General features: G+C 40.6%; 1 protein-coding gene, 1 non-coding gene and 1 pseudogene across 2 annotated transcripts; 1 reads left to right on the top strand and 2 right to left on the bottom strand.

Annotated features, from left to right (window-relative positions):
* Nucleotides 1–449: 449 nt before the first annotated feature.
* Nucleotides 450–1,382, bottom strand: LOC136171202 (olfactory receptor 6B1). The gene has a single exon (XM_065939941.1). It carries the CDS (start codon nucleotides 1,380–1,382, stop codon nucleotides 450–452), a length of 933 nt encoding a protein of 310 aa, XP_065796013.1.
* A 4,909-nt stretch (nucleotides 1,383–6,291) lies between these two features.
* TRNAV-AAC (transfer RNA valine (anticodon AAC)) lies at nucleotides 6,292–6,364 on the top strand. Its single transcript has one exon. It is a non-coding gene; the product is annotated as a tRNA-Val (tRNA).
* Nucleotides 6,365–10,782: 4,418 nt separating this feature from the next.
* LOC136170370 (olfactory receptor-like protein OLF3) lies at nucleotides 10,783–11,718 on the bottom strand (annotated as a pseudogene).
* Between the last annotated feature and the right edge of the window lie 3,159 nt (nucleotides 11,719–14,877).

Below are 14,877 nucleotides of genomic sequence, written 5' to 3'. Positions count from 1 at the left end.
AAGATTGACTCCTGGCATCAAATTCAGAATGGGATTATTAAAGGAGCAGCTATCTCTGTCTCAGTCAGGAAGCTGAGAAGTCAGGAAGCCGTCACCAAATCTGATTCCCCAGAGAGTATAGTGCTTGCTAGATCCTAAAACAGCTAATTCATATGCTGCCATCTCTCTCTCCCACTCAACTCAGGAATTTACTCGCAATCTTAGAAACTCCGTTTTGGATCACAATCAAAGAGCACTCACTGTTCAAAGGGCATGCCCTTAAAACACAGACCACAGGCACAGATGGAGATCTCAGGACACAACCAAGAGCTGCTGGTTAACGTGGCTGTGGTGAGGTCACATTAACATGAGTAATATGTTAATATACAGCTGAGGCATTAAAGGAGAAAGGATGGGGGTTGAAGAGCAGGCTCCAAATCAAATTACTTCTTCTAGTCACTTGTAACAGACTAGTCAGATCTGGCCTGGCAATAAGCCAGTTTCTTCAGAGCCTCTTTGACCTCTCGGTTCCTTAGACAATAAATGAAAGGGTTGAGGGCAGGGGTGACGATGGCATAGAAGATGGAAATAACTTTGTTCATGTTGAAGGCGTGAATGGCTCGGGGCCGGGCATACATGAAAATCGTAGCTGAGTAGAAGATGGTGACCACCACGAGGTGGGAGGCACAAGTAGAAAACGCCTTCTGCTTGCCTGTGGACATGCGTAGAACGGTGGCCAGGATGCATCCATAGGACAGGACAGTGACAGTGAGGGGGAGGAGGAAGATGACCAGTGCCAGGACAAAGTCCACCAGCTCAGCTGTGGACATGTCTGTGCAGGAGAGGTTAAGGACCGGAGAGATGTCACAGAAGAAATGGTTGATGACATTGGGGCCGCAGAAGCTGAGGCGAGAGATGAAGTAGGTCTTAGCCAAGGAGATGCCAAAGCCAATGGTCCAGGAACCAAGAGCCAGGCGGAAGCAGAGCCCGTGGCTCATAATGGTGGGGTAGTGCAGTGGGCGGCAGATAGCCACATAACGGTCGTAGGCCATGGCGGCCAGGAGCACGCACTCCGTGCACATGAGTGCAATGAAGAAGTAAAGTTGTATCATACAGTGAACGAAGGAGATGCTGTTGCTCATGGACCAAAAACTGAACAGCAGCTTGGGTACCGTCACAGAGATGTACCAGGTCTCCAGGAAGGACAAGTTGGCCAGGAAGAAGTACATAGGCTTGTGCAGTGGCCGGTTCTGCTGCACCAATAGGATGATGGTCACATTTTCAACCACTGTCAGAATATAGGCCACGAGGAACATGAGGAACACCGCCGCACGCATGCCCCAGCTCCCGGGGAACCCCACCAGGATGAACCTGGTGACCCGTGTCTGGTTCTCCACTTCCATATTGGAGACACAGGGCTTAACTCTCCTGGGAGAAAAAGTTACTGGTCAGACTCCATGGTCCAGTTAGAACCTTCCATCTTTTGCCTTCTTTAACTAGTAACAACAGTAACAGATATCATTTTTTAATAGTGCATTATAGGTTAGGTCATACACTGGGTACATTACGTACACAATGTAATTTGATTCTCACATAGCCTTCTTATACATCTTAGTAATGAAGAAATTGAGTTTGGGAGAAGTATTAGTAACTTACCACATTCCCACTGCAGCAAGGCAGTTACCTAGTTATTTAGTTCAAGTCTAAGTCTAAACAGCATGCTCTATCTTTGACCCTACACTGTTTCACAACCACGTCCAAATCAAACCATATCAAATGACCATGCTTCATATTACCATTGCCAGCTGTGAAGGATACACCTGGCTTTCCTGGCCTACCACCCACCCAGAGCGCTGGAAGCTTGGCCTTTACAACGCTTTTCCCCCTGTGCTATCCATGGAGACAGAGTGAAACCTGTCATTGTCTGCGAGGTACATGAGAAGATGAGGTGGGGAGAGCTAGGCTTTCCAGTATTAAAAACCTGGACCTCAGTCGTAAATTGCTATATGAACCTTAAAATCTTATCATCTCCGAAACCCAAATTCCTCTTCTGCAAATGCGAATATTAATATTCATTTAGCTTATGTCAATGTGGATCAAAACTCAAATGAAACAATGTAAATAAAATTGTATATAAACTCTAATTGACAGTAAGTGTGAAAGGGCTCCTCCCCCATCTCAGGGCGTTAAAAGATAAGGATGGGCTCCCAGGAGTGAGGAGAGTGACTGCTGTGGGCCAAGCAGAGTAGTCAGCAGACATGAACTTCCTCTTGGAAGTCATTGGGGGTGGAGGTGAGAGTCTCTTGGAGTAGATTTTTTTTAATTAGCACATAATAGGAAATACAAAATACATAATAAATTTTGAGACATTTTCTATGAAGGTTAAAGAAATGATACTCGTGTGATGGGGGAAGGTCTCTCTGACCTCTGAGGAGGTGACATTTACACAGAGAAGGATGCCAAAGCCCCAGCCCTCTGAAGAGTGAGGTGGGAGAGAGCTGCCCTGAGATGAGGTGTGACTGCTGTGATGGATGCAGAAGGAAGGGAGGAAGAGGGGGGAAAGGCAAGCAGAGCCAGCACGTGTAAGACCCCACAGGTCATAATACGGGCTCTGAATAGTGGTCTAAATACCGTGAGAAGCAAGTGAAAGGCTGAAAGCTGAATAGGAGCGCAGGATGACTCACGCTCGGAAAGATCACGCTGACATTGCAAAAGACTGTGGGAGCAAGAGTGGGCGTTGTGAGATCACAGGTGGCTACTCAAAGGTGACGGTGACCTTGAAAACCTTGTCTCACAGAAGTGAGCGGACTCCAGGTATATTTTAAAAGCATCTTTAATGGTAATTGATGGAGCAAATATGGGAGGAAAGAGAAGAGAGAAATCAAGGAGGAATTTCAGGTATGTGGCTTACTATATGGAAGTGACGCCATTTACCATATTGGGAAAATCTTTGGTGTTTACATTTCTCATAATTTAAGAGATGGCAATGGGCTAGAATCTGTTAGGGTTTTGTTCTGATGAGTTTTAACATGAAGCCTGAACAATAAGTCCAGAATTTTCTCTAGTAATAATTTATCAGTTATTACTAGGTACTGGGAAACTTGCTAAGTATCTTTCAAATATGCCACTTAATCTACAAAACAAATGAATGAGGCACTGTTATTCTAATTGCACAGAGGACACTTCAGACTGATTAAGTAACATTCCCAAGTTTGAGAGTGATGAAACCCGAATTACAGTGAAGCCATCGTCTGTCTGACTACAAAATACAGCCTCAACCACAATGCTGTCTCACATACAGATCAGGAATACCAGATTTTGCACTCAACACCACTTCTTAAATATTTTAAATGTCTGATAATTTTAGGAAATATTCTCTAATTGTACTGAAATTTCATTATTGGCACAGGCTATTAAAGATGAGTCCAGATTTCTACAAATGTGACAGAGATGCCTGTTCAATTACTCATATAAAACAGAAATGAATATTTAGAAATGCTCGGTAAATGTATCAGAGAAGAGAAAATCATTACAATAAAGATAAGTTTGACAATAAAAATAAGTTAGAGATATTTTAGGCAGATGAATCAGAGTGAACAAAGGCAAAGAAATATGAAAAAGCCTGACATTTTCAGGGAAGCATCTCATTAAGACCTACTTCCTCTGTGAGTGGGAAAATTATAAGTTAATAAATGAATAGAAACAGAAAGAGAAAGGGGAGATGGGAGAGAGAGAGAAAGGGTGTGGGGAAAGAGAGGAAGAGATAGTGTTAAGGACCAGATTGGAGATTCCTTCATATGATATATTAAGGTATTTAAGAGTTATTCTATATTATAGACAATATGTAATCATTGAATGTTTTCAGCAGCTGATAACATCCTCACATTCCACCCTGGTTTTTGTTATGGTGGGCATGGATTTGGTTGGGTCAGAGTTGCCAAATCAGAGATTAAAACACTAGTTGGAATACACTTTCATAGCTACCAAAGACACACACAAAGAAAAGAAAAATCACCCCAGTTACAATATTTATTAAAGAAAGAAGACAAACATATTTAGACATACTTGTTCACAAGTCATATGAGTAATTTGCACTCCTAGAGGAAGCTCAACAACGACAACATATTTCCTTATTTCTCATCCACTAAATGAAGGGAGCAAGCAGTACTTATTGCACATGAAGAGGAGGACTTGACCACATGCGTTTTCAATGTATTATTTTACCATAAACTTCGTGGACCTTTACATTCATGGTAGTTTCTACTCCACTGCGGTGTACTCAAACTTGTTACCCCCTCATTTGAGACCTTTACCAATGATCCAGAATCAAGCATTTTAGCTTCTTCTCTCCATTCTTGTGCCTGCTGTGTATACACTTTCGCTTAACTCTGTATGGATTCTGTACAAGGGTAGGATCCAAGTAATTCAGATGTGATAGAAGCATAACCTCCTTCCCTGTCAAGACAACAGCAGTTCTTGTAGCCACCATCACAAATGAATTGCCAGGAAGATGCAGAAGCACATTGCTCCCAGAAGGCATAATAAGAAACTGCAGGTTGGGATCAGAGCCTGGGGTTTTTATTTCTAACCCAATATCAAGAGATGCCCCTCAATCGTAGGAGATGGAATGTGCTCACTGCATACCTGGCTGTACTTAGAGCTCAGAAGACGAGATTATCACCCTGACTGATTGCTGGAGATTGAGAGTGGATAGAAGTGTGACAACAGAATTAAACATTTAGTATTTAAACATCACTGTGCCATATGAACCTGAAGCAGAGCTGAAATTTCATTATAGGCACAAGCTATTAGAGATGAGCCCACATTTTAAGAAATGTGACATAGTTACATATTCTATCCTACATGGAAAACAGGAATGAACATACAGAAATGCTTGGTAAATGCATCAGAGAGGAGATAATCATTAGACTGAGTCCTACAACAAAAAGTGATGTTCTGAGAAGGGACTCTTACCTTGGCTCAGCAGCCTCTAAGTGGCTGGGATGTGAAAAGAAATTCTTCACTGACTCTAAAATAGGAAGAAGTAGAAAAGAAAGATTCAGGTATTGGATAGATGTGAGACGTGCACTCTCTAAACCTACAAAGGGTGAATAGGCACAGGTTACCCAACTGCTTCCAAACTGACAGTCAGGACTAGAGGAGAGGTGAGTCCTGGACACTAGGAACACATTTGTGCCTGACGCGGCTCCAGGATGGCTCTCCCAGTATCCTGGGGCCAGAGCACCCATTGCCTTCCTGCAGGAAGCTGCAGTGGTCTTAGGCACAGCACGCTGTGAAGATCTTTGGATTCTGAGGGTTTTATATGGTTTTAAGACTTGCCCTACATCTCTGCAAACACCCAGGAGAAAAGCACTTTGAAAAGGCAGTTCAGGTCTCTTCTGGGAGCTGTGAGAAATTTCTATTGGCCTATTGTGGTAATCTAACTTATTTTATACAGTATTAGTTCCATAGGGGAAAGAAATCCTTGCTTTGAAAAGAACCACCTGTGATTTTATTCTTTGCTGAAGCATAAAGAAAAAAAAAATTACTACTTTTAAATCTATCTGCAGACTTTCAGGATGGCCTGTGGCTCAGATGGTAAAGAATCTGCCTGCAATGCAGGAGACTTGGGTTTGATCCCTGGGTCAGGAAGATGGCAACCCACTCAGTATTCCTGCCTGGAGCATTCCATAGAAGAGCCTGGTGGGCTACAGTCCATGGGGACGCAAAGAGCCGGATACAACTGAGGGACTAATGCTTTCACTTTTCATAGATTTTTCAATTATTCAATCTTCAGTTACTTAAAACAGGACAATCATATCAGCACTCCATAGGAGATATTAATATCCAAAATAAACACACTGCTACATTTTGTAAAATTTTAAATAAAGGTTTTTGTTTAAATGCTTCTACTGTAATTGTGTGCTAAATAAATTTACCATAATGGGATCATTACTTTGTCTGTCAGCTGCCTTTGGGAACCACTTGACCAGTATTTCATGTTCTAGGACAAAATTTTAGTTTACTGAAATCACTTCTGAAATCTGAAGAACTCTTAAGTAACCCTCACAGAAGCAAAAGCTGTCTAATTCATTGGGGTTTCATGAAATGAAAAATGGAGATATTAGTAGTTATAAGCAATTCAGTCTTCCAATGTGTCTATGATAATTAAACAGGCTTTAACACAGTTTATAGGGCTGAAGTATGAGTAGATATCAAACAATGATAATACCCATATACTGGACTAACACTTAGCAATAAAAAAAAAATGAACTGTCCTTTACCATTAAAAAATCTAGACATAACACACAGGTTTCCGTAGTGTAGTGGTTATCACATTCGCCTAACACGCGAAAGGTCCCTGGTTCGAAACCAGGCGGAAACAACACTGGGAGGCAATCTTATTTTGGGCCTTCACTGTGACTCAGACAGTAAAGAGTATGCCTGCAATGTGGGAGACCCTGGTTCGATCCCCTGGAGAAGGAAATGGAACACAACAGACACAAGATGATACACAAAAAAATTAAAACCAACAGCTAAGGGACCTCAGGACCTGAGGGAAAACACAGCTGAGAGTGAGTTCCCTGGGTTTCCTTAATGCTTCACACATATCCTGGGCAGAGATCTGCAAAATTATCCAACCTGCAACTTCCAGCAAGTATTAATATATATATATATATTAATATATTGTATTTATATATATATATATATATATATATATATATATATATATCTCCAAGAAAAGACCATATAGCGGAATTCTAGGATACGATAGTGTCAGAGTGTCAGGGAATATAGCCAGTTTGTATCTGATGAACATCTCCTACCTATTTGAGATCATTTGTATGGAATTCTGACCCTAAACGCCTTGTGTAAAGACACAGACACAGTAATTCATAGAACACTCTGACAATGGACATTCCCGATCTTTGGAGGAGAAGTGTGGTCCGCGTTCAGTCTCCCTGGCACATTGCTACCACAACAGGTGGCTAGAACCGGGTTAGCACAGATACTGTCTGGTGGATCCTCGGTCATTTCTTTCCATTAGTGCCCACCACATCATGATATATTTAAGATCCATTTGGGAAAACTGTGGATGATACCAAATGATACATTTTGGGGGATGTCAGTTGTTCTAGGATTTTAGGATAAAAGGATTCAGGATAAACAGGGTTTGAAGGAAGTGCCTTATTTTTAGTTGTTGCAGTTTGGTGTTCATACCTCAGCTCTATTAACTGTTCTTTACCACTAGCACCACCTGGGAAGCCCTTGAAAGTAAGCGAAAGTCCCTCAGTTGTGTCCAACACTTTGTGACCCCATGGACTTTAGCTTGCCAAACTTCTCTGCTCATGGAATTCTCCAGACAATAATACTGCAGTGGGTTGCCATTCCCTTCTCCAGGGGATCTTCCCAACCCAGGGATCAAACTAAGGTCTCCTGCATTACAGGCGGATTCTTCACTGTCTGAGCCACCAGGGAAGCCCAAGAATACTGGAGTGGGTAGCCTATCCTTTCTCCAGGGAATCTGCCTGACCCAGGAATCAAACCAGGGTCTCCTGCATTGCAGGCAGATTCTTTACCAGCTGAGCTACCAGGGATGCCTTTAAAAGCCCTTATTCCCTTATATACATCTTTTCCCAGCCTCTTGATCCCAGTCTTTTCAGTCTGGTTACTGGCTGTCTTGACTGTTAACCCTAATATCAGGCTGCCATACTTTTACCTTTAAATATTTTCAGCAAATGCCACCTGGAAAGCCATCCCAGTCTTGATAATACTCTGAGTCAGTAAAGCAAAGGCCAGCCTTTATGTCAGTTCTTCAGGTAGCTGCCAGATATGTTTAAACAGCCAAAATTCTTTGAGTAAGGTCTAGATTGCTGCCTTTTACTTGCAACCTGCACCAAGAGTGTAGACTGTAACCTTCATGGCTGTCACCAATTTGGGAGGTGAGAGGTAATAAGTGGGCAGCAGAAATGCCCTAGTACTATTTTACCATAATGCAGCATTTTCCATTTTTATTAATCTTTCCCCTTTTGTAGTCAGTGTTTTACTAGATTTCAGAGTTCTGCAAAGGTTAATTCCAAAAGTTTTTGCCAGTTTATTTGTTGTTTTGTGGAGAAATAAAGTCTTGGAATTCCCTGCTCAACAATTTTCAGTAATGTTTATAAAAACATCGTTAACTTAAATATGCATATAATTTATATTTATTTATATAAATATTTGTACATTTAATTAATCTACATATTTGAATACATATATACATAAATGTGGGTTCCTCTAGTGGCTCAGTAGTAAAGAATCCACCTGCAATGCAGGAGACATAAGAGATGTGGGTTTGATCCCTGTGTCAGGAAGATCCCTTGGAGGAAGACACAGCAACTCACTCCAGTATTCCTGTCTGGAGTATCCCATGGACAAAGGAGCCTGGCAGGATACAGTCCACAGGGTCACACAGAGTAGGACACAGCTGAAGTGATTTTGCTTGCACGCATGCACACACACATACTTTACATATTATCTTTGCACCTTTCAACCTTGCCAAATTCCCTTATTAATTCCAAAATCTTTGTTGTAGAGTCCTAGAGACTTTATATGTAAATGATAATCCTGCCTGAGAACAAAAATGATTCTGTTTCTTTCTAATTTGTATTTCTTTTATTTCTTTTTCTGGCCTTATCATTTTGGCCAGGATTTCCAGATAAGAAAACTGATAATCATGGACATGAAACATTGTTCTCAATCTCAAAGAGAAAATGATTCCGTTTTTTGCTAATAAATATTGATGCTAGCTGTAAGTTATTTGTATATACATTTTATTGGGTTAAGAAGTTTCTTTCTATACCTAGTTTGCAAAGATTTTTTTTATTAACATTAATACTTCTTGTCACCTCTTGAGGTGCTAAACTGGTTTCCCCTTTTAGTCTACTGATACAGGGAAATATATATATTGATTTACTTTAGGATGTGGAACTAAATTAAAATATAAGCTATTATATTTTTGCAAAGTATGGGAATTTACTTGGCAATATTTTTAGAATTTTGTGTGGCTGTTCATGATTGCTGTTGATCTGTGGTTTCCTTTCTATAATGTCTTGGCTTGATTTGGTGTGAGGGTAATCCTGACTTCATAAAATAATGTGGTGTTTACTCTTTTTCTATATTCTGGAAGAGTTTGAACTAGTATTAATACACACATATGAAAAGATGCCCTATATCATGTGTCATCAGGGAAATACAAATTAAGTCAATAATCAAATACCACTACACACTATTAGAATAGCGAAAATCTGAAACACTGGAGAATGCTGGAGAAATATGGAGCAATAGGAACTCTCCTTCATTGCTGGTGGGAATGCCAAGTGGTACAGCCACTTTGGAAGACAGTTTGGTGGTTTTCTACAAAGCAAAACATACTTTTGCCATACAATTCAGCAATCATGCTACTTGGTATTTACCTAAAGGAGTCCTAAAGGAGTCAAAAATATGTCCACACAAAACCTGCACCCAAATGTTTATAAGCAGCTTTATTCAAAATTACCGAAAATTAGAAGACAAGAAGTCCTTCAGTAGATGAATGAATAAACTGGGGTACACTCAGACAATAGAATATTATTCAATTCCAAAAAGAAATGAATGATTAAGCTATGAAAAGACATGAAGGAACTTAAATGCAAATTACTAAGTGAAAGAAGCCAATATGAAAAGGCTGTATACTGTATGATTCCAATTGTAAGACATTGTGGACCCCTTCTCCCCAAGTTTGCAGTGACATATAATTGATGTGTACTGTTTGATATCTATTTTTATAACTTTTTCCATTTATTGTATCTATGTCAACAGAAAGACAAAGTAAACAAATGGAGTGAACTGGAGAATCAAAATTGAAAATAATCTAGGCAGGTTGGTGTGTGAAAATCAATAATGATTAGCAAAACAAAATGCACATACCTTTGTTTAAGTTTAAGAGAAAAAGAGTACAGTGAGTGTGGAATTTTTGTAACAAGTTTATAGGAACCAGGTCTTTGAAAATTAGTTGAATAAAAGACTATGGTAATGAATACTTTGGAAATAGATAGTGGTGATGCTTACACAACATGGTGAATGTAATTAATGCCATTGAAGTACACACTTAAAAATGACTAAAATGGCAAATTTTATATTATATATTGTATGCTTTACCACAATAAAAAACACTATAGTGAAGCCACAGATTTCTCATCTTCAAAGCAAATAAGATCCAGCATAATGGTCTGAACAAATATTCTGTCATATTTATTTCAGAGTATAATATCACAATCTAGATTTAGGCATAGAGAGTATTGAAAGCTCCAAAACTGATGTTATTTTTTTAAAGAGTTGAAAAAACCATTTGGAGGAAATGAAGCTGTTCTAAAACAATTGGAGTATTGTCAGGCATTCTCTCTTCTAGTCCACAAAAGTATAAGTAGACCTAATTGTCAGAATTCATCTATCCATTCAATCCACAAACCAGGTCTGCTTGATGAAGCCATGCATTATTCCTTTAAACACTGATAAGCTAATAAAATGTAAAAATGGGAGAAGAATGCTAAATACTACTGGATACCTGAGATAAGATGATCTAAGAAAAGGCCCTTTCATGAATCACTGATATGTAAATTCCCTGGTATTGGCCTACATAAGGAAATCCGTTAATTTTGTGGAGAAATTCTTCATTTGAAATCCAGGATCTCACCATAATAGTCTTCTTTAGTGTACATGTCCCACTTCACTTATCTGATCTTCTTTTTTATTTTGATGATAGATAACAAGACATTCTCATAGTCTTTACCCTTTGTATCTGAATTTCTCTAAAACTTTGCTGAGAGCAGCCATAACTTCTTTATTTCTCAAGCTGTAAATCAAGGGGTTCAACACAGGGGCCACCACAGCATAGAAGAGAGCGACCATCTTTCCGCCGTCCACTGAGGAGGCGGACCGTGGCCCCAGGTGGGTGAAGATGGCCGAGCCAAAGCGCAGGGAAACCACGATGAGGTGAGAGCCACACGTCCCGAAGGCTTTGCTGCGTCCCTGAGCAGAATGCATGTGCAGAATGGCAGCAACTATACGACCACAGGAAAACAGAACCAGGGTGAAGGGAAGCATGATCATCAGAGACCCCGAGATGGCCACCATGACCTCGTTGAAAGAGATATCCACACAGGCTAGCTGCAGCACCGCTAGGGTCTCACAGGCAAAGTGATTAATGACGTTGTGACACAGGGGAAGCCGAAAGGTGATGACTGTCTCCACCAGTGAATTCGTGAAACCAGCCCCCAGGCAGCCGGCAGCCAGCCCCAGGCACAGCCCTCCGCATGATGACCGTGTAGTGCAGGGGAGCCCACCGCCTGCAGCGGTCACAGGCCATGGCGCCCAGCGGTAGGAGCTCAGACGCAGCCAGCGCAGGGAGGCAGAGAGCTGGGCCAGGCAGCTGCAGAGCGGGATGGACTTCTGGGCGGAGAGCAGGTGGGCCAGCATCTGGGGGGCAGTACTGCCTGAGTAACAAAGGTCCACAAGCGATAAAACACTCAGGAAGAAATACATGGGGGTATGAAGCCTGCTGTCCAGTCTGATCAGAAGAAGGATGAGGACATTTCCCACAATAGTCACCGAGTACATGGCCAAGAACAAGACAAAGAGGGAGACTTCAGTCCCCCAGTCGCTGGACAGCCCCAGCAGAATGAACTCACTCATCCATGTCTGCGTTTTATTTCCCTGACCCATGAGTTTCTAAGAACTGAACTAAAGACGTCAAAGTGACAAAGAAACTCAGAATTGGAAGGTGGCTTTCATACCACATGGAGAACCTACCGGTTTGAACTTAAAGTTCTCCCTGAATGTCAGCCAGATCATCATCCAAACTCTGCTTAATGTAACTGTAGAGGAAAAATGCAACGGTATCCAGTTGTGCAGCTGTAAATCAAGAGGAAAAGTGGTTACATTCTTGAAATTCAATTTATTAGAATGTGAGTTTTCTCTCAAACATCTACCCTTAAATGGAGGAAAGAAATGAATGAAGTGCTTAGATTTAAAATTCTAGTTAACTTAGTTATTAGAGGGGATAATTCCTGTCTTTCTGGTGAGAAAGTTTTTAGCCCACATGAAAGATCTTCTTCTGAATTCTGCGTGATGTTCAGTACCGTTTAACTTTTTTGTTTTGTTTACTCCTTGGATGTCTCAGACACAACTGTACTCACCCCTCCTCAATGGAATGTATTCATGAAATCCTGAATATTTTAATTAATATTCTCATACTTCTTACCAAGGGATTTTGAATTTGTTTTCTATAATTTGCCCTTTTAATCTGAGAGTGTCAGGTGGAAGGTCTCATCTTCACCTACCTCACACCAGTGGCCCAGGTGGGCATGTCAACCCAAGATAGCCAACTTCAAGAATCAGGGGTTAAATGAAGAGAAGGTACACATACCTGTTAAAATGTATCTCTTGTGCCCTCCAAGGGTAATTTAATAATGTGTTTAATGACGTCATGTTATCATGCGTGCATGCTCAGTCACTCCAGTCATGTCCAACTCTTTGTGACCCCATGGACTATAGTCCACCAGGCTCCTCTGTCCATGGGATTCTCCAAGCAAGAATACTGGAGTGGGTTGCCATGCCCTCCTCCAGGGGATCTTTCTGGTCCATGGATTGAACCCATGTCTCCTGCATCTCCTGTGTTGCAAGCAGATTCTTTACCACTGAGACACCAGGGAAGCCCGTCATGTTATTACTTAACAACAATATTTTCCCAAGGAAGGGACAACTCATTCATTCAGCAATCTGACAGGAATCACTCCTCACCAGTAAAGGCAGAAGGGTGGAAAATCAGCTCTTAATTATAGAACATGATAACAGAGATATAACAGTTTTTTTGACCCAAGTCAAAACTTCTTTTATGTTTCCTACTTAAAGAAAAAAATGTATCCATAACTAAAGTATGAGCATGGGAGTCTGAAGTCTCTGAGATACTCCTGTGACAGTACCTGAAACTTCCACATGAGGGTCATTTTTCCAATGGCTTCTTTGCTATTCATACAGCAGATGGGCAGCAGATTACATTTATTAAAAGTTTCCAGTTTTAGTATAAAAACTTTTAGGATGATTGTTACAGATCACACCACTTATAACTCAGATGGTTGGAGGGCTTGCTATTATAGTTTATTTTCATATGATTAACTATAAAATATTCAGGATTTAGCATTGCTTTGAATAAGGTCCAAAATGTCAAGGAATTTATTAAAAAGAGAACTTTCGGAAATTGAATATCACACAGAAAGTATTATAAATGATCACTGAACAAAGATACCACTTTCAAGTCCTTTCACTGAAATCTTTCTGTCACTTACATCAAACTGATTGGAACAAGACACTCAGCTGGCAAGACTGGCAAAAAATGCACAATATTTAAAGATATAAGTAATATTCTTCACTGAAACACTTTTGCACAGCCAGAGTGCAAAAATCCACTGGAGTGGGAAGGATGGTAAAAGAAAAATAAGAATCATAATTAAATTTATTTTTATTTGCTGAACACTTACTCTGTACTAGTCATTATACTAAATACCTCACATATCTACAATATATGGGGCTTCCCATATATTTGCAAGTGGTAAAGAATCTGCCTGCCAATGCAGGAAACGCAAGAGATACAGATTACATCCCTGGGTCAGGAAGATCCCCTAGAGAAGGAAATGGCAACTCATTTCAGTACTTCTTGCCTGGGAAATCTCATAGAGAGGAGCCTGGAGCATTACCATCCATGGGGTGGCAAAGAGTTGGACACAATGACTAAGCAACAAAAATATAATATGTCTTCACAACAACACTGTGAGCTTTGGCTTATTATCTCTGTTTTACAGATAGGAAAAAGAGCTGAAGTGACTAGACAGTGGAGGAGTCAGGAGGTAAGTAGGATTATCTGATAACCTGGGGCACATCCATTATGCTGCTCCTATACATAGCAGACCCTGTGTATAGCACGTGACAGTCATTTTTTAAAGGCTCTGGCTACACCAAACATGAAAATCAGGAGACATATCAAGGAGACTAAATGAGTTCCTACTTTCTACTTTTGAGGCCACTTATCAGAGTACTGGTGGGCCAGAGTAGGTCCCTCTCATTTACCTGTGAAGTCAAGGTCTGGCCTTCAAGCCACTTCAGCAACATAAGGAAGAGAAACACAGCCCATCTCCCCCATTAGAGACTCTTCTTGAAGTACATGGAAGGCTGCGTTCATAAACTTGAAAAGGTGATCATGCTTCTATTCTATCTGATATGGTGATGAACAGTGTCTTAGAGTGGATCCACGGCAGGAAATCCTTTCTTCCTCTTCTAAGAGAAAATTAAGAGCTCTGAATACGAAAAATAAGGAAACAAAAATGACCCGATATCAGAAATGGATAAATCAAGTGCTTATTTTCAAAAACTAGCTTTCAAATGTTCTAACCTAAGAATAGTTTTGTCTAGATAAAATAATGTCCTTAAACAGTAAGAGGTGAGACATGATGAATGGGCCTGGTCTGAGGGTATGAGTTTCATCTGATTGGGGAAATTTGTCCCTTCTGAGCTGACTCCCATGGGAAACTCAGAATCTCTTCTCTGCAGTGGTGAGTGCTTATAAATAGAACCAACATATCCCCCACTGTTTGTGTAAATGGTTACTATCACACTAATATAAAAAGTGGACTATATTTCCAGGTCACCTGGTAATCACTCCAAAGGCAGAGGTAAAATTTTGAATAGCCATGTAGTTAAGCTAAAATCATTACACAGATAGAGGAGAGCCCAAAATTCTTTCCACTCATAGGATCACTTTCCATTGTGGCCCCTTTGGAACCGACACATAAACGCACTCAGTCATGCTTAAACTGTTCCCAAACTTCT

Source organism: Muntiacus reevesi, chromosome 6, assembly GCF_963930625.1.
Source record: "Muntiacus reevesi chromosome 6, mMunRee1.1, whole genome shotgun sequence".
NCBI lineage: Eukaryota > Metazoa > Chordata > Mammalia > Artiodactyla > Cervidae > Muntiacus > Muntiacus reevesi.
This window is presented reverse-complemented; position numbering and strand designations above follow the sequence as displayed.